Raw genomic sequence first — 19903 nt, 5'->3', positions numbered from 1 at the left:
ATACTATTGTAACATATATCAAAATATCAGTGTTTTGTGGACTGCACAGTATAATTTACAGTAAAAAAGATTAAGATTTTTTTTTTGTTTTTTGCTTTTTTTAAAAAGATATTTTTTTCTTTTTTCTTTGTTTTTTAAAGCTGTTTTTTTTCTTTTCTTTGTTTTTTTAATAAATATTTTTTTTGTTTAATTTTTTTTAATATTAAATTTTTTTCTATTTAGTTATTAAACTTTCATGACACGAATTCTAAATTTGATGGGTTAATTATAACATATACTAAAACTGCTCAATCTTTTACTGTGGGCTGTACAGTGCAGTCCACAGTAAAAAGGCTGAGTTTTTTTTTTTAAAGCTGTTTTTTTTTCCTTTTTTCTTTATTTTTGTAAAGCTTTTTTTTGTTTTTCTTTTTTTTGTTTTTTTAATGAATATTGTTTTTGTTAAATTTTTTTTAATGTTAAATTTTTTTTATTTAGTTATTAAACTTTCATGGAACGGATTCCAGGTTTGACGGATTAACCTGAATTTTTTTTCTGGTTTTTTCTTTTTAATTAATTTTTTTGTTTAATTTAATTTGTTAGTGTTAAATTTTTTTCTATTTAGTTATCGAACTTTCAAGACACGGATTCCTGGTTTGACGGGTTAACTTAGCTAATTTTGGTTTAACCCGTAAATGTTTTTTTTCCTATTCAGTTATCAAACTTTCATGACACGAATCTCAGGTTTGACGGGTTAACCTGATTTGAAGGGTTAACCCAGTTAATTCAGATTTTTTTTTCTTTTTCTTCATTTAGGCTTTTTTTTCTTTGTTTTTTCTTTTAAAATAATTTTTTTTTAGTTTTTTTTTTGCTTTTTTGCTTTTTTTTTCTTTTTAATTATTTTTTTAAAATTTTAATTTGTTAATATTAAATTTTTTTCTATTTAGTTATCAAACTTTTATAACATGGATCTCAGGTTTGACGGGTTAACCCAGTTAATTCAGATTTTTTTTCTTTTTCTTCATTAGTTTTTTTCTTCCTGTAGGTTTTTTTCCTTCATTTTTTTTCTTTTTAATTAATCTTTTTTTTGTTTAATTTAGTTCATTAATATTGATATTTTTTTATTTAGTTATCACACTCTCATAACACGAATCTTAGGTTTGATGGGTTAACCTGATTTGGTGGGTTAACCCAGTTGATTCAGATTTTTTTTCTTTTTCTTCGTTAGTTTTTTTCTTCTAATTCCATCTTTTAATATTATAATTAACCCACAGTGGAAAGGTTGGGCAATTTTTTTTTTTGTTTTTTTCTTTGTTTCTTTTTAATGATTTTTTTTTAGTTTGTTAATGTTGAATTTTTTATATTTAGTTATCAAACTTTCATGGCACAAATTCCGAGTTTGACGGGTTAACCCAGATTTTTTTTTCTGGTTTTTCTTTTTAATTAATTTTTTCGTTTAATTTAGTTTGTTAATGTTAATATTTTTTTTCCTATTTAGTTATCAAACTTTTATGACACGGATCCCGGGTTTGACAGGTTAACCCGGCTAATTATGGGTTAACCCGTAATTTTTTTTTCCTATTCAGTTATCAAACTTTCATGACACGAATCACAGGTTTGACTGGTTAACCTGTTTTGAAGGGTTAACCCAGTTAATTCAGATTTTTTTTGTATTTCTTCATTAGTTTTTTTTATACATGTAGGCTTTTTTTTCTTTGTAACCTAATTTAGTGGATCAACCCAGTTGATTCAAATTTTTTTTCTTTTTCTTCATTAGTTTTTTTCTTCTAATTTCATCTTTAAATATTGTAATTAACTATAACTAAAAGGCATCAACCTTTTTTCTTTCAATTTCATGACACGAATTCCAAGTTTGATGGGTTAAACCAGTTGATTCATATTTTTTTTCTTTTTCTTAAGTAGTTTTTTTCTTTGAATTTCATCTTTTAATATCGATTTGATTAAAAATTAAACTTTATGATTTGTTTTGTTTGTTGTTCATTAGATTATTGTGATCTCATGAGAGGATTTTACTGTACCCCTCCTTGCAAAGCTCTATTTATCATAATAATGCTTTGCTTTATTGTTTTTTTCCTTTTCAATTAATTTTTTAAAAATTTCATTCTGTAATATTAATTTTTTTTCTTTTTAATTATCACACTTTTATAACACAACCTTATAACCAAACTCATATCCAAGGCTCCGAGTTTGATGTTGTAACCAAATTCACTTAAATTTGGGTCATACAAGTTTAATATTATTATTAATATTATAAATATAACTTCTAGGTCAGGCGTAGTAGACAAACTCAATGTTCTTAGGTATAGCTTTGCAGAAAGATCTAACACTCTTAGATCTTAATTTTTTTTTATATTTTTTATGTAAAAAAAATTGACCCCGCAGCATAGCGCGGGCCACGTTTCTAGTACTTTAAGCTATAACATGATAGAATGCATTATTTTTGTCACTGTAGCGCAATAGTGACATTGAAACGTTACCTTTTGTCTCTCAAGTTTTTGTTTTCTTATGACTTGGTACCTAGAGTTTTATAGTTTTATGTTTGTCTTCAAACTTTATTTTCATATTTTTTCGGTCACCAGATTCTAAAAAAATAAAAGAAAAAGTTACCATAAAATATTTAGTCAACTATATCTCGACCATTAAAAAATCAATTTTAATGTCAATAGATTTATCTTGAAGATGAGAGTTCAACAATAATGATCCCTTTAACCATCCCAATAAAAAAGCATATTCAAATAGAGAATTATAGTTAAAATGGGCTTAAAATTGAGCTTAGATCTAAAAAACCTCAAGCTCAATTTTTTGACAAGTAGAGGTGGATGGAGAATTGTTGCAACTAATAGCATGTTGTTGCTACAATTTTTATTTTTTTTACATTGAATGGACAACACATCGGCCGTTAGGAGCACACACAATTTCCCTTTCCCTTTCTATTTTTTAGTCCAAATAATTGGGTTTTACCTGTTAAGTCCAATATGTCGTCCTATGAATATTTTAAAAAAACAACTCATTCAATGTACATTATATTTTGAATTCATGATTAAATTATTTTTTTATAGAAAAAAATGCTTGGACATTCTTTTTTGCATTAAAATAAAAAACAATTTGACCCACAAAATAACGAAAACTAATAATCTAGTACTTTTAAAATTAAATTAGATCTCTTATATTTATATTTGCAATCACTTTTTTAACAATTATATATGAGCCTGATATGCAAAAAAGAGTTCGCACATTAATATTCAATGAGAATTAAACAATATTGTGATTGTTAATTTTTATATTGTTTTAATGATTTTCTTTTATTTTGTATATAGTCACATAAAAATTATGATGATATTTGTTTTTTAAGCATGATGAATTTTTGCTTAAAAAGCATTTTATTAATAAAAACAATATGTTTTCATTAGAAAAATAACCACTTCAAGAAATAATTTTTTTTCACTTCATAATTTAAATATCTTAGATTCTTACAAACACTCATTTTAATTATATTGGATTTATATTTAAAAAACTACATTGTTAATAAAAAAATATTTTTTTCTTCGGAACAAAAAAAATACATAAATAAGAAATGGAGGCCTCAATTTAAAAAAATACATTTTATCTTTCACAATTTAAATATTCCAGACCTTTACAAATATTTATTGTAATCATTGAATAATTAAATAAAAATTATCTTTTGAAAAGTACCCTTCAACATGACACAAGTGTAAAAGCTAATTTATTGCTATTTAGCTGTCTCATTCTATCCTTTTGTAGTTCTAAACTATATTTTCTTAATTTTATAACCCTACACCTTTCAGAAATTAGTGTAAACACTCACACCTAATCGTATCAAAAGAGTGTAATAGGAACATTATACTATCATTTATGTGTGTGCGCTCTTTTTTTAAGCTTTTTGCCGATCATTATCCAAGGTTTTATCCACTTTATCACAGATACTCTGAGGGAGTCAGACATGTTGCATGATGTAATTAGAGAGAGTGCAAGATGTAGAATAAGTTATAAAGTGAGTGATCCTTGGCCATCCTTCAAAGCACGACCCATCAAGACAAGAAGAGACATCTTTCATAGCAATCTGTCAAGAGTGCTTAGGCAATTTGATCGAGGGTAAAGAAGAACAATGCACCATGATACTTTTTATTTTGTCGCGCCATGGTTTGTGGTTTCGTCAGAACCTGCCTATTCATCTTTAATCAACCTATTAAGGTAATGAATTTTCAGTTTACAAGGTAGTATGGTATTTGTGACTTTTCCTAATTGACAAACCAAAATTAACGGATCTAAAAAAACATTCTAAAACACCCCCTTTAATTAATGCACGCAGCCTCTTCATGGGCTCTTTCTAGGGAAGGAGCATGACTCTATAGGTTCACCCTAAGCATCATACCTGAACTAATTTCTTAGCTCTAATGGGCTTAGACATCTTGCTCGAACCCAACTCTCTCTTAAGAGTTTTTTTAGGACCCCACATGAGTATCTAGCTTTTTATATTGATCCAATACATATTGTTTTGAGCAGAATACAGCTCAAAATATCACAAAAATAAAATTACATTTAACATAATCCTCTTCACAAAAGGACAAAGACTCGTGAGTTATAAATACCCTATGAATCCTTCAAGAACAAGGTTCACAATCTTTTCATTCTTAATATTTTCAACACATATATTTTCAGAGTCTATCTCTCTAAAATATAATCGCACTTTCTCTCTCTACAAAGTTATTGACTTTACCATCGGAGAATTTTCATGTCTATCAAATGAGATCTTTACAGGTATCAGCTACCAGACACCATCTATTACTATTACAGCTATTGGTCACCTTGGCTTACCAGACATCATCTGCTACTACCACAGTTATCGGTTACTTTGGTTTACCTGACATCACCTACAACTACCAACCACCTGAGCTTTCCATATCATTGATTAGAAAAAACAAATCAGATTGCTTGAATTAAAAGATTAATCAATTATTCAATATATCAATTTTATTTCTAAACATCTTGGATTTTAAAACTCGTTTAAGATAATATGGAATTTGTTACTTTACCCTTCCTAGTAAAGTGGTAAGGTAGGGCGCTCAATTATGAATTATCTTTGAGCACTCCAAGTTTTTTATTTATGGCTAGTATTCAAGAAACTGCTCTCTTTGAGCAAAAGCTACTCTCCAACTAATCATGTTCAAAAGCTTTTATTTTTGCGTATATCTTCTTCTTGTTTTTTTTTTCTATTTTCAATTTGATTTTTAATGTTTTTGTAACATTCTCCTTAGTTCCTAGACATTACGGTATAAACATAATCATATACACGTGCACGCATTAAATAATATTTTATGATGAAAAAAAAATTCAAAAGCTCACACTATTAAAAGGGATCGAGAACAGAATGGATGAGAGGAAAAAGAAATTTAGATTTGCTTACTTGATATGAAAAATACTCAAAAAATTAAACCAGAACATAGATATTGACAAACTAAGAATTGTGATAGCTAGATTTGTAATGATAAGAGATTGATCTGTGACAAAATAAGAAGGAATAGTGTTTTTTTCTGCATAGAAGAAGAAGAAGAAGAAGAAATGAAAGAGAGGGATAGGAGATTTGGTAGGTTAATTATAGCTTAAATATTACCAATGAATTCACTAACGAATATTAACGACAATTATATTTAATTATTTTTTTTAATTATTGACACATAATAATATTTTCTGAGAAAATAATGAGGGAATACCTGCTCTCTTTTTTTCATTTCTTAATTCTTATCGATAACTCTCTTGATATTCACTGACAGAAAAAATTACGTTATGTTCCGTTAGTAAATATCACCTAATTTAATGACGGTTTTTCTTCTTGAGTATTTTGTATTTGATAATTTTATAACAGTGTTTTATATTAATTAACATGTGAAACATTCCCTATATTAATTATATTAATTGACATGTGAAACATTCCCTATACGGTCTCGATGAATTTCTAGAAGAGTTTAAAAGATATGTCAGTTAAACTCCATGCTTCAACTATTATTATCTACGTGATTCTAGAGAAACAAAAGTCATGATATTTCTTTTGAAGCAAAGAAGTATAATTACCAACTCAAAAAATTATGTTTAAACTTTCACAGATTGAATAATATCTTTTGTTCTATTCCGTTATCAAGACATTTAACATCACATCGAGAATATATATATATATATATATATATATATATATATATATATATATATATATATATATATATATGCGCACGCGCGTATTTATAGAAAAATTAAATTGTTGGTTGATACATAAAAATAGTTTTATATTGACTTGAAAACTTGAACTTAATTAAGATTTTCTTCATATTTCACAATCTTTCTAATTGGACATTAATAATAAGCTCTTGTCTTGCATGATGGAACTAATTTCATCTTTAAACCCTGTTGAATTTTCATATTAAACTTCTTTTCTAAATGTTAGACTCTGTCTTGATCTGTTTCCTTCATCCCCTTCCCGAGAAGATTTAAGGAAAAAAAAAACCAAGTAGGGCACTGGCCAAGATGACAGGTCCTTTACTTGTTGCATTAACCTTGATCTCTTCCGGGAAAGAGATGTGTAGAATTAATTATCCGAGTCATGAATCTTTAATTCTGGAAAGGACAGGATAACCCACTTCAAAAGTTTGAAAATTTCCCTGTTGATCTTAACCTAATAAATGTCTGAAAGGCAACTTGTCCTAAAAATAATAAAGTACGTCTTAATACATTTCGCTAGTCGGCAACGCCGACATTCTCTAATCACATACACTGTCATGTGATTGGACTTGCTCAAATCCTGAGATTTTCTATTGCATTGCTTGCAATAATATACCATTAATCTGACAACGTCACTAAGCAGCAGAACTTAATTATCATTTATTGACCAGTAATAACATATGAAAACCTCATACACGCTTCATTTAATTAATTACAAAGACATTTTCGCAGATAATTTTCAGATAACGATCCTATATAAAGGGTAGAATTAGCAGCCTTTCATTTGTATAGTGAAAAAAAAGTATAGGAAATATGAAGATTATTTCTTCTCTGTTGCTTCATTTCTCCCTTTTGTCCTTTCTGCAGATCAGTCCAATATTAGCGGTGAAAAAGGCATGTATCATTCTTGACCTTTGATCATCATGTCCTTTCCTTTCTCAGTTGCTTACTTTTATACTCATGCAATGCTTTTGCTTGCCATGATCAAAATAACTTAAGCCCAAGTTCTGAGTATATGCCAAGGTTTTGACATGTACAATAGGGCGCTAGAGAGCAAGGAATTAAGCACCGTAGTGTTAAAACTTACTCTCAACTACAATGCATGTTTTCTGTTATTTTTCCAATGATAATAAATATATGATTTCCATGGTTCAGTCTTATGTGGTGTATCTCGGGAGAAATTCACACACTTCTAAACCTTCAACCTTGGGGAATGATGGAATGACCGAGTCCTACTATGATCTATTGGGTTCTTGTTTGAAAAGGTAAAGACAACCAGTTTCATAAATATTCCATCTCCATTGCTGTACTGATAAATTGTGAATTAAACAGCAAGGAGAAAGCTAAAGAAGCAATATTTTATTCGTACACAAGTCATATCAATGGCTTTGCTGCAACCCTCGAAGATGATGAAGTGGATCAATTATCGAGTACGAAAACATGGCAAGCTGATGATATTGTCATTCCTTCTGCTTCATTTTGTTGGTGGGAGGAACCACTGGTGGTGGCTTTGAAACACTCAGAGAGGATAAAACACAAAGTTTTATTACAAGAATACAAGCTTAACAAACACAAAAAGCTTACAAATACACACCCTCTCTTTCTCTCTAGTGTTTCTCTCTATTCTCTCTACTCTCCCACACATAATAGCATAAGCTCAGCTTGCTATTTATACACAAATTCAAAACAAGAAAATTCAACCTTTCTAAGTGTGAAGGCGGCTGTGGACGGTGGTGTGAAGGTGGCTGGCGGCTGCGGCTGGTGGCTGGCGGCTGGTCTGTCATAGCTGGTGGCTGGCTGGCCGGTGGTTGCCTTCCTTGACCTTCTAGATTGAGTTTAATATTCAACAAATTTCACAGTCTAATATATACTCGGATCTTTGATTGTTTACTGTTCTTTCTTATCGTTGTAGACCGTCCGGAAGTTGTATCAGTTTTTCCAAATGAAGTAAATCAGTTGCATACAACTCGGTCATGGGAGTTTCTTGGACTAGAGAGAAAGGGACAAATCCCTGCTGATTCAATCTGGTTAAAGGCAAGATTTGGTGAAGACGTAATTATTGGAAATCTTGACACTGGTAATCTTACTTGTGTTTGACTTGGAAAAGAGTATTTTATTAGTTTCATAATTACTACTGCTTTGTTTCATCTTTGGACAAGCGAGCTTCAGCTTTGAATGGTCCATAAAGACTGCCCTTAATGTATTTTATTAGCTCTAGAACGTTAATATTTAAATCCTCGTTGCGGCTGCCCTTAATGTATTATATATATAATCTATCGTAGATGATGACACATTTTAATTTTCTCTCTTGATCAATTCGTGGTTGATTGATAGGCGTCTGGCCGGAATCAGAGAGCTTCGACGATGAAGGAATGGGACCAATTCCAGCAAGGTGGAAAGGATATTGTGAAACAAATGATGGGGTTAAATGCAATAGGTTTCTTTCTTCGCCTGCTCTCTAACATTACTAAGAACAGTGAAAAATGCTTCTTGATACAAGTTCTAAAAAAAGAAATCAATGCCATTACTTACAGGAAGTTGATCGGAGCAAGGTACTTCAACAAGGGTTATGAGGCAGCTCTAGGCCGTCCACTTGATTCATCCAATAACACCGCAAGAGATACTGATGGTCATGGTACCCACACTCTATCTACAGCTGGTGGTCGCTTTGTTTCAGGTGCCAATTATCTAGGATCAGCCTACGGGACTGCAAAAGGAGGATCACCTAATGCACGAGTTGCTTCATACAAGGTGTGCTGGACGAGATGCTATGATGCTGATATATTGGCTGCCTTCGACGCTGCTATTCAAGATGGGGTTGACATTTTGTCCCTTTCACTTGGAAGGGCACTTGAGATCCCTTACTTCAGAAGTGGTATTGCAATTGGATCTTTTCAGGCTGTTAAGAACGGGATTCTTGTAGTTTGCTCGGCTGGGAACTCCGGACAATTCCTTGGCTTCGGAACAACTTCAAATGTAGCTCCGTGGATTCTCACCGTTGCGGCGAGCACAATTGATCGGGAGTTTCCATCGAATGTTGTCCTTGGAAATAACAAGGAATTCAAGGTTAGTATAGTGGATGATCCAGTCAATTAACTCTTTTGTTTAACATATGAGCAACAAGAAAGCTGTCCCATTTACACTCTACAACAACCGACATAGTTCAACTGTTCAACTGTATCATTATATCTTGATTCTTGGAATTTTTTTTATAAACAGGGCACGAGCTTTAACACCAATAACCTGTCAGCAAGGAAGTATTACCCTATAGTTTATTCTGTGGATGCTAAAGTTGCAAACGCCTCTGCTCAACTTGCGTAAGCTACCGATTCATGTTGACTTATTGGTTATTCAATTGAGCATATATATATATATATATATATATATATATATATATATATATATATATATCCTTATGCATTTGTGATTGGCAGACAATTATGTTATCCTGAATCCCTCGACCCAACAAAGGTAAGAGGAAAGATTGTGTATTGTCTTGGTGGTATGATACCTGATGTCGAGAAGAGCTTGGTGGTTGCTCAGGCTGGTGGTGTTGGGATGATCCTCGCTGATCAATCTGCAGAGAGTTCAAGCATGCCTCAAGGTTTCTTTGTTCCTACTTCAGTTGTCTCAGCAATTGATGGTCTTTCCGTTTTATCTTACATCTACAGCACAAAGTAATTAAGTTCTCTGTACTAATTGATTGGTTTCGATCTTTCAAATCTTGTAGCAAGTCAGTATTCTATATAACCAATATGTTTTTATCTTTTCAGGTCACCGGTAGCTTATATAAGTGGCTCTACTGAAATTGGAAAAGTGGTTGCACCAGTCATGGCTTCCTTTTCATCAACTGGACCAAATGAAATTACACCAGAGATCCTCAAGGTACGCTGCAGAATTCTTTTCTATTCTATGATTGGTTATTTTGATTTAAGAAAAACAAAGACGAGTTATTGTTGGATTTTGAGACAATAAATTCCTCTGTTGTGTTCATAACATCAAAATTTTGTTAAAAATTCCAGCCAGACATCACTGCACCTGGAGTCAGTATTTTAGCTGCCTATACAAAAGCACCAAGTCGTTTATCTCGGCTTATAGACCAGCGCCCTCTTTCCTTCAGTATTATATCTGGGACTTCAATGGCATGCCCCCATGTTTCTGGCATTGCTGGTCTTCTCAAAACCATGCACCCTGATTGGAGTCCAGCCGCAATTAAGTCAGCAATCATGACCACCGGTAGTTCAGCTTCTATTTTTTGGCTCTCCACTATAGTTTCTATATTATGATTTTATTTAACTTCAAATTCAACATACTAACAAAACTTTTGATGTTTATGATGTTCCAGCTAGAACATGTAGCAATGCTAGACAGCCAATAGTCAAAGCTTCTGCTGCGGAGGCAACCCCCTTCAACTATGGTTCAGGACATCTGCGGCCAAACCGGGCGATGGATCCAGGGTTGGTCTATGACTTAACCACCACCGATTACTTGAATTTTCTGTGCTCCATCGGCTATAATGCAACCCAGATGTCAATATTCATCGAAGAGCCATATGCTTGCCCACCAAAGAATATCAGTTTGTTGAATTTCAACTATCCTTCAATTACTGTCCCTAATCTCTCAGGAAATGTCACGTTGACTAGAACCTTAAAGAATGTGGGAACTCCAGGATTAGTTAAGGTAGAACCAGAGAGTTTGAAATTCAGCAAGCTAAATGAAGAGAAAACTTTCAAGGTCATGCTGAAGGCTAAGGACAATTGGTTTGCCAGTTCTTACGTGTTTGGAGGGCTCATATGGTCAGATGGTGTGCACCATGTTAGGAGTCCTATCGTGGTCAGGAAGGCAGTTAACCCAACTTTGAATTAATTGAATTTGTTCTACCTGGTCTAAGATTGAATTATGTTAAAAAAATAATGTTTTATCAATGAAATAAACAAGCCTTCAAATAATTCATTTTCATTTTTTAAAAGTATTAAATTTATATTTGTACCACTCATGTTTTAATCTAAACATTACAAGAGTAGTTTACAAAACAATTAAATGGATTTTAACCGAACACGATATAGTAGTTCACTAGCTATCTAACCTGTGATTCGCTTAGATTGAATAATTTTTTTAACAAAAAAAAAATAAATATATAAGTTTTTTCAAACTTTTTTTTGTACATAAAAAATCATAATTATAAATCAAAAAACTTATATATGTGTTTAATTAAATAAATTAAAAATTATTTATACTAATAAATACAAAAATAAAATTATTAATGATAAGTAAAGATCAAGATTAAAGTGCGTTTGATACTACATTTTAAAAGATTAAAAATTATAGATAAAATGGGTTTAAAATTGAGCTTAGAGCTCATAAACCTCAAGCTCAATTTTTCATGCCAACCTGAGATAGACGGAGAATTATGGTAGTTAGGTGTATTTGGGAATGCGTTTCAAAAATATTCTTAAAAATTTTTAAAAAAATTGATATATTTTTTATATTTTTAAATTATTTTGATGTGCTGATTTTAAAAATTATTTTTAAAAAATATATAAATATATCATTAATATATTTTTTAAATAAAAAATATTTTAAAAAACAACAATAATAAAACTAAACACACTCTATTGGCGAGCTGTCTGCTACAATGGTTTTTTATATTGAATATACGACACGTTGCCCGCTCAATATAAAAGGGTGGAGGAGCAAATTATTTTTTATATACCAAAGGCATGGGTGTTAACTATTAGGTCCAGAAAATTATTTTTTTAATTTAAAATAAAATATTATTTAAATTAACAATTGCAATGCTATTAAACCAGTCATTTGATTATGTCATACTTTTTAACTAACAAACATTAAAGGATCTTGATAAGTCATAAGCCAGTGTAGCAATACCCATAAAATATTATTTATTGAAATAATTTTATTTCATTATTATTAACTAATTTAATTTATTTTTTTAATTTTATTCTTCAATATTAAATTATTTTAAAAATTATGCTTTGTGATTTTCTTTGTATTTCTTTTCTATTGGGTTATATATCAATCTCATGAATTTAGTGTTTTTTTTTTCAAAAAACCTTCAACATTAGATCTATTAAAAATAGGGTTTCATAAAAAAATTTATTACTTTCTAAAAATTTATTTTGATTTCATGATCTATGTTGTGGGTGTAACTGGTTAGTCCAGATTGACCTGAATTGTTTTTATTTTGGACCGTTTTTTCTAATTAATCTTTTTTCTTTTTTGTTCTTCAATGTTAAGTTGGTTATAAATTGAGTTTCATAATTTTTTCTTATTGATTTTTTTTAATTTCACCCTCCAACAACTCAATCTTTTTTTTTTTACTAGGATTTGTTTTTTCAATTTCATCTTTTAATATTAGGTTGTTTGGAAATTAAATTTCATAATTTTTTTCAATTCTTTTATGGAGTTATCTCGATCTCATGGATTTAGTTTTTTTATTTATTTATTTCAACCAACAAAATTGGATCAATTGGAAATAGAGCTTTGTATTTTTTTTTATATATATATAAAGTTATCTCGGTCTTATGAACAAAATCGCGGGTTTAATATGTTAAACCAAGTTGACTTAGTTTGTTTTTTTAATTTTTTTTAATTTTTTTTTAATTTCATTATTAAACATTGGGTTAGTTGAAAATTAGATTTCATGCTCTATTTTTTTTCTTTCAATGGAGTTATCTCAATCTTATGATCCAGGTTACCGGTTTAATAAGCTAACTCGAGTAGTTTTTTTGTTCTTTTTTTTAATTTCATCATTGAACATTGAGTTAATTAGGAATTAGTTTTCGTAATTTATTTTGATTTTCTTTTTACAGGGTTATCACGATCTCGTAACTAGGTAGCTAATTTGACAGGTTAACTCATGTCGATCTAATATGTCATTATTTTAATATTTAAAAACTAATATCATCCAATATATAGTCGTATCAATATTAAAAAAAATCATTCAATATACATCATATTGTGAATTCATGATTAAATTATTTTTTGATAGAAAAAACAGTTGGACATTCTTTTTTCACATAAAAAAAATTATTTGACCCATAGAGCAGCGTAATCTACTAATTTATTACTATTTAAATTAAATTAGATCTTTTATATTTATATTTGCAACCACTTTTTTAACAATTATATATGAGTCTAATATGCAAAAAAAGAATTTGCACATTAATATTCAATGAGAATTCAACAGTGATTGTTAATTTTTATATTGTTTTAATGAATTATTATTTTTTATTTTGTATATAGTCACATAAAAATGATGATGATATTTTTTTTTAAGCATGATGATTTTTTGCTTAAAAAGCATGTTATTAACAAAAACAATGTTTTCATTTAAAAAGAAATCAGTTAAAGAAATATATTTTTTTCACTTCATTATTTAAATTTCTTAAATTCTTACAAATATTTATTTTAATTATATTGGATTTATATTTTAAAAACAACATTGTTAATAAAAAAATATTTTTTTCTTCGTAACAAAAAAAATACATAAATAAGAAATGGGGGCTTCAACTTAAAAAATGCATTTTATCTTTCACAATTTAAATATTTCAGACCTTTACAAATATTTATTGTAATCATTGAGTAATTAAATAAAAATTATCTTTTGAAAAGTACCCTTCAACATGGCACAAGTGCTAAAGCTAATTTATTGCTATTTAGCTGTCCCATTCTATCCTTTTATAGTTCTAAACTGAATTTTATTAATTTTATAACCCTACACCTTTCGAAATTTATTGTAAACATTCACACCAAATTGTATAAAAAGAGCGTAATAGGAATATTATACTATCATTTGTGAGTGTGTGTGTGTGTGTGTCTCATAATTCTGTGCACAAAGTGTTGTTAAGCTTTCTGCCAATCATTGTCTAAGGTTTTATCCACTTTATCACAGATACTCTAAAAGAGTCAGACATGTTGCATGATGTAATTAGAGAGAGTGCAAGACGTAGAATGAGCTAGAGGGAGTGATCACGACCCATCAAGACAAGAAGAGACATTTTTCATAGCAGTCTGTAAAGAGTGTCTGGGCAGTTTGCACGAAGGGAAAGAAGAAGGACGCACCATGTTTTGATCTAACCTGCCTATTCATCTTTAACCGGCCTGTTAAGGTAATGAATTTTTAGTTTACAGGGTAGTTAGTATGGCGTTAATTATGACTTTTCCCTTACTAGTAATTGATAAACCCAAAATATTGTTTTGCTCTTGTGCCCTCATTACATGACACTTTATTTTTCATATACTTCGCTTAAGTTAGCATTGGAAAATCGGCGGTGCCTTGATGGGTTATACCTCAGACTAACACTAATGAAACTCAAGACTCTTATTGAAAGTCTAGATGGTCACGATTAGTAACCAATAGGGTTTTTCCCTGTCTGTATTTCCCTCGAGTCGGCCTTTTTAAGTTTGATTACTTAGGTGATAAAGGATTCTTTTTAAGATAAATATATTAGCCAACCTCCCCACACATAATGGATAAATTCATTTTCTAGGTTGTCTCCTTGTAATATGAATTCATGAATTTAATATTAAAATTTGATTATAATATTTTAGAAATAGGTGACAAGATAACCAAAATTATAAATTATAATCAAGAGCAGTTCTAGAAAGAGTCAGAAACATTACAATCATAAGAGGAAGATTGGCTACGCCATAAATCGATTGGTGACTTGTCTTATATGAGATATGTGCTCTTCATCAGTAATATTAACAAACTTTAGATATGTCAGGAAAACCTAGACATCTTCAATAAACATGAATTTCGATAGAAGTATGAAAGCTCGGCAAAAGTTTTAAAATACCTTATTAGAAGTTAGCCATTATGGCATAATTTTAAGACTCATCATATCAATGCTTCACATTCAAATCAATTGATATGGTATCCATTATTAAAGAATATCATCAGTTACTGCAAATACCTTATTTTGTATACATTATCTATTACTATCATCAGCACACAAGTGTTAAAAAAATAATATGAATCATATTTTAGAGTCTCATCTAACAACTTAAGCTATTGGGTTAAGATGGTTCCTTGATATAGTATCAGAACCTTGATGAACAAGCGGTCACGAGTTCGAATCTCACCATCCCTATTTATTTGATAAAAATTAAGCACATGGTAATGTGGGTTTGTGCAAGTTTCAAGCCCAAAGGGTTTTCACTTGAGAGGGTGTGTTAGAAAATAATATAAATCATATCTTTGAGCCTCATCTAACAGCTTAAGCTTTTGAGTTGAATTGATTCTTTGACAACAAGGCCTTCTAATGGATTTCAAAGCTTTTGAATACTGATGCGAAGATGGGTATAGTAAAGAAAAAGTCAGGTACTAGAAGTTAACTTTGAGAGATATGGGAAGATTTATTCAATAAAAAGTTAAAAGTCCAAGATGGCTTACTGGCAAGATTTAGATATTGGCATTTGGTATTTTTAGGCTAGTGTTATTTCTCTCAGCATCAGGTTTGATTAGTCTTGAACTATGTGTTGTTATGTATAACTTTTATGTATTTGGATGGTTAGTTACATGATGATGGGAGAATCAATATTAATATTTGATTAGTAAGTGAACCAAAAACCTTTATAGGAGTTTATAAACATTAATTGGCAAACACTTACGGAAGAAAAGTGGATTAAGCTATTCCATAAAACTATCGACCACCTTATTTACTTAGAGAGCAATTTGGTAGGGTTCAAAACCATATATGGATTATTGTGGACAACATCTATATGTTCCTTTGATTGGGGCACTGGATATGTCGATCATATGCCCTCTCTGTTGCAAAGAAATTGGGGTATTGACAATGTATTCTAAGAGCTGCGGACCTTGCTTAGTTTTGGGGTAGTCATAAAGATACGACCTTATTTGTTATACTGAAACAAATTAAACAGGACTAGATGACTCAAGGACTGGTTGAACAAGTAATGTTCGAGCATGGACCTTTGATTTCTGAATTATAAACATAATGGCTCCAAAATAGAGTGAGCAATTACTTACCTTAGATCATCATTAGGATGGCTACGTTAAATTCCACTAAAGGGAAAACAAATTTTAAAATGCTAGAAAAGATAGACACTTCAAGCATAGATGAAAACATGGGGTTAGAGAGTAAAAGGAGAAAGTTAGGTGAAGAAGAGGGAAAGGTTACCACCGAACAGCTATGGCTCAAGTACCAAAAGCTAGAGGTTGATATAAGAGTGGAAAAACTAGCTAGATTCCAGGCTGAAGAAGAATTAGAAATGGTAAGGGAAAAGATGAAGAGCTTGAAGAACAAACTCAAGGAAGCATAAAATGTTAATAAAGAGATTAAGAAAGCAAATCGTTTTATCACAAAAGAGTAAGCCACCTCGTAACACTATAAAAGCATGCTAATAGTGATGCAATTAAGCTTAAAAGAGATAAAGAAGAACTTTAATGCCAATAACAAGGACAAATAGAGCACTGGATGGACCTCAATGATGTCTTGATTAAGGCTAATTATACAAATTTAGCATATTTGAAATATATATATATATATATATATATATATATATATATATATAAAAGTAGTTCAGCAATAGGTGCATCTATAATATCTAACAGATTGCAAGCCCTTAGCTAGGATATAGACCCAAAGATTTCAAGATCTACCTAGCACATTGTCAAGATTTTATAGAATAGATATACAAGTGTGGTAGAGTTTATAGAGCATATGGCCAGGAATAGTCAATTGTATTAGTGAACTATTTTTATATATTTTCATATTTTTTTAATAGATTAAATGTTAAGTGTTTTCCTCTCAAAATGAATGGGTTAATAATTTAGGTTATTTTCATATTTTAGGAAGAAAGAGATCACAAATCACCTTCCCAAAATGTATGGACAATGTATTAAATTATTTCTAACATCTTCAAATGAATGAAAGTTTTCAAGTTTTATTTTTAAAATAAATGGATTAATATGTTTTAATAGTTTAATTCTATCAATCGACACACATTAAAAATACTCTCTTGGGATTGAGTTTGAATAATGATTGTGTCAAAATCAGAAAAGAAAGCCCGCCTTCTAAAAGACTATAAATTAGGAATAGTTCTTAAATAATATTGATAATTTTTACAACCATTGTCACTCATTATATTATCTAATTTTTAGCATGCATATTCATGTGTTCATTCATTCATTAACAGATGATAAAACATATCTCATCCTTAAAAGGTCGAACTTCCTTCTTATACTTACAACACTAGAATGAGAATGAAAATAGAAAACAAAGAAAAGACTCTCCTTGAAAAAAAATTACAATAAGGAAAAAGAACGGATAATGAGCGAAATACCTAAGCTCGCTAGTTTGCTTGAGCATGCCTGTAAACTAGGCCATTTAGGAAAGGAACCTCCAAAGAGAATGTTTTAGAAATACACACTCCACAACACATTCTCATGGCTTCTACAACACCAGACATAATACCACCAAGTCTTCACCTATGCCAGATGAAGAGTACTCAATTGAAGGTTGTAATCAATGTTGGGTTCCTTGGAATGTCATTTGATACCCAGTTCCTAAAAGCTCATTATCCTCTATTAGTGTTACCACTTTATCAACAAGCAGTATTGACCCCTACTATATATCCAACCACCTTACCCATACCGGTACAAGCTGAAGAAGAAATATGATTATCATTCGAGGATGATAGGCTATAGCATTGTCACTTACAATGCATCAAGAAATGGGTGGGGTTGCTTATTAAATATAAGTTGATAGCTTTTGAATGAGACTTAAATTTACCTAATATAAATATCAACCATCTCCCAAATCATATAGGCTAAAATAATAGGAGTGTGAATATATTGGTATTTGAAGATACAATGATTGATTAAGATAAAGCAATTGTGAAGATGCCAATAACAACATTGTTTGATATATTGAAAGTCACCGGCTATGTTAGCAGCACGAAAGAAATACAATATGAACTGCATACAGGACATTTCTACAAGTTTATCAAAAGTTAGGGGCATGATATTAATGATTGCAAAGAGTTCCACCAAGAGGTTTAAACCTTAGTAATTCTTAGTGTCCTTATGTTTAAAAATATAAAGAAGCATGAGAGATTGGTATGGTATCTACTGAAAACGTAGAGTCTACTTTTTATCGATGCCAATCTTGTGAGAATGGGCCACCCAAGTTGATATTGTAGAAGTTTATATCTCATAAATATGATAATTATTAATCACTTCTTCATGATTATGGATATCATTTCCACACTAACCAGTCTCCTATATTCATACAAACTTTTATGGTTAAAATAAAAGAGGTGCTCATCTTAACTTGAAATGGATGATGCTCCATCCTAAAAGGAAAATGATTGAATGTTCAACTGAAAACACCTAAGGTGAAGAGACTTAGTGGATGATAAGGAGATTGTCAAATTCCTCAAGCTAATTAAGCACAATAAATATAGTGTGGTTGATCAATTAAAAAAGACACCAGTCATGATCTCATTACTTTCACTAATATTAAGCTTAGAACCATACTATAAAGTCTTGCAAAAGATCTTGAATGAGTCTAATATTTCTCAAGACATTACTTTCAAATCCATGAAAGTTACCAATTACTTATGTTTTATAGAAGATGAGTTAGGTCTGGAAGGTATTGGGCATAATAAGGTGTTACATATCACAATCAAGTACAAGGATAAGGATTATATGATCGCTAAGGTTTTGAATGATATTGGGTCATCTTTTAATGTCGTCCTAAAGTGTATACTTGAAAGGTTATCAGTTGAGGTATCTCGTATGCAATCTAGTAAGATGATAGCTCAAGCTTATAATGGGACACCAAAGTACGTTATTGGTGATATTTAAATTGTTTTGGAGATTGAACCTCAGTAATTCCAAGTCACTTTACAAGTGAAAGACATTCAACCAAGCTACAATATGTTGTTAAAAAGAACCCGGATTCATTTGGCATGAGCTATCACTTTTTCTTTACATTAAAGGTTTAAATATATTGCAAATAGAAGATTAGTTATCATGAAGATTGAAGAAACCTCGATAGTATTGAAGAATATGACAGTGTTATACATTGAATCAAAGGGTGTAAGAGATGGGGATCTGTATACTTTTGATGTTACCGGTGTAGACCTAATTTTAGAGAACAAGATAAAAAAGAAGAAGAAGAAGTTGTGCATTATCCAAAGCTGCTAAGTTGGCTACAAAATGCATGGTCAAGTATGACATACTACCTACTCTTATATTGAAAATCGGCCTACCAGAAAGGGTACACTATATGAAGTTGAAGGGTACGGATCAATGTTTTGGTTTAGGTATTAATTCTAACCACAAGGACTACCAGAGGATGACGAGGTTAAAAGGGGAGAAGAGAATGGCCTGGATAAAGAAGCATGAGCCTGATGATAAGAGGATGTATATTCCTTATATTCACGACACTTCTCCCCCTATATACATTATTAATCCATCAGTGCATTGAGTGAAGAAATGGACATAGCCTAACTTGTCAGAAAATATCTAGATGTTGAGGAACTCAATAATTGGTTCACCGAATAAATCTCTATTATTTTTAAGTAGTTCTTTTGTTTTTTTTTTTTTTTTACCGTTGTATTTTCAATAAATCTGGCAGATGATGCTGGAAATAACCTTTTTTTATTAGCTTAAGTGTATTCATTT

General features: G+C 30.7%; 1 protein-coding gene across 1 annotated transcript; it reads left to right on the top strand.

Annotated features, from left to right (window-relative positions):
• Positions 1–7365: 7365 nt before the first annotated feature.
• LOC133702567 (subtilisin-like protease SBT5.3) lies at positions 7366–11187 on the top strand. The gene is made up of 10 exons (XM_062126878.1): positions 7366–7493; positions 7561–7658; positions 8141–8305; positions 8563–8665; positions 8763–9294; positions 9448–9545; positions 9663–9905; positions 10002–10113; positions 10251–10464; positions 10574–11187. The coding sequence occupies exons 1-10, from the start codon at positions 7366–7368 to the stop codon at positions 11092–11094; spliced, it is 2214 nt and encodes a 737-aa protein (XP_061982862.1). The 3' UTR covers positions 11095–11187.
• The last annotated feature ends 8716 nt before the right edge of the window (positions 11188–19903 follow it).

Source organism: Populus nigra, chromosome 9 (assembly GCF_951802175.1).
Source record: "Populus nigra chromosome 9, ddPopNigr1.1, whole genome shotgun sequence".
In the NCBI taxonomy this organism is placed as follows: Eukaryota; Viridiplantae; Streptophyta; class Magnoliopsida; order Malpighiales; family Salicaceae; genus Populus; species Populus nigra.
Note: the sequence above shows the minus strand (reverse complement) of the source record. Positions and strands in the feature narration are given on the sequence as shown.

What these genes read in the sequence shown, in the direction of transcription:
- LOC133702567 (XM_062126878.1), top strand. Translation starts at nt 7,366, where the DNA reads ATGATTTCCATGGTTCAGTCTTATGTGGTGTATCTCGGGAGAAATTCA. An exon ending in TTGGGTTCTTGTTTGAAAAG is followed by an intron (nt 7,494 to 7,560) that starts GTAAAGACAACC and finishes TGAATTAAACAG; the next exon opens with CAAGGAGAAAGCTAAAGAAG. An exon ending in GATGGGGTTAAATGCAATAG is followed by an intron (nt 8,666 to 8,762) that starts GTTTCTTTCTTC and finishes CATTACTTACAG; the next exon opens with GAAGTTGATCGGAGCAAGGT.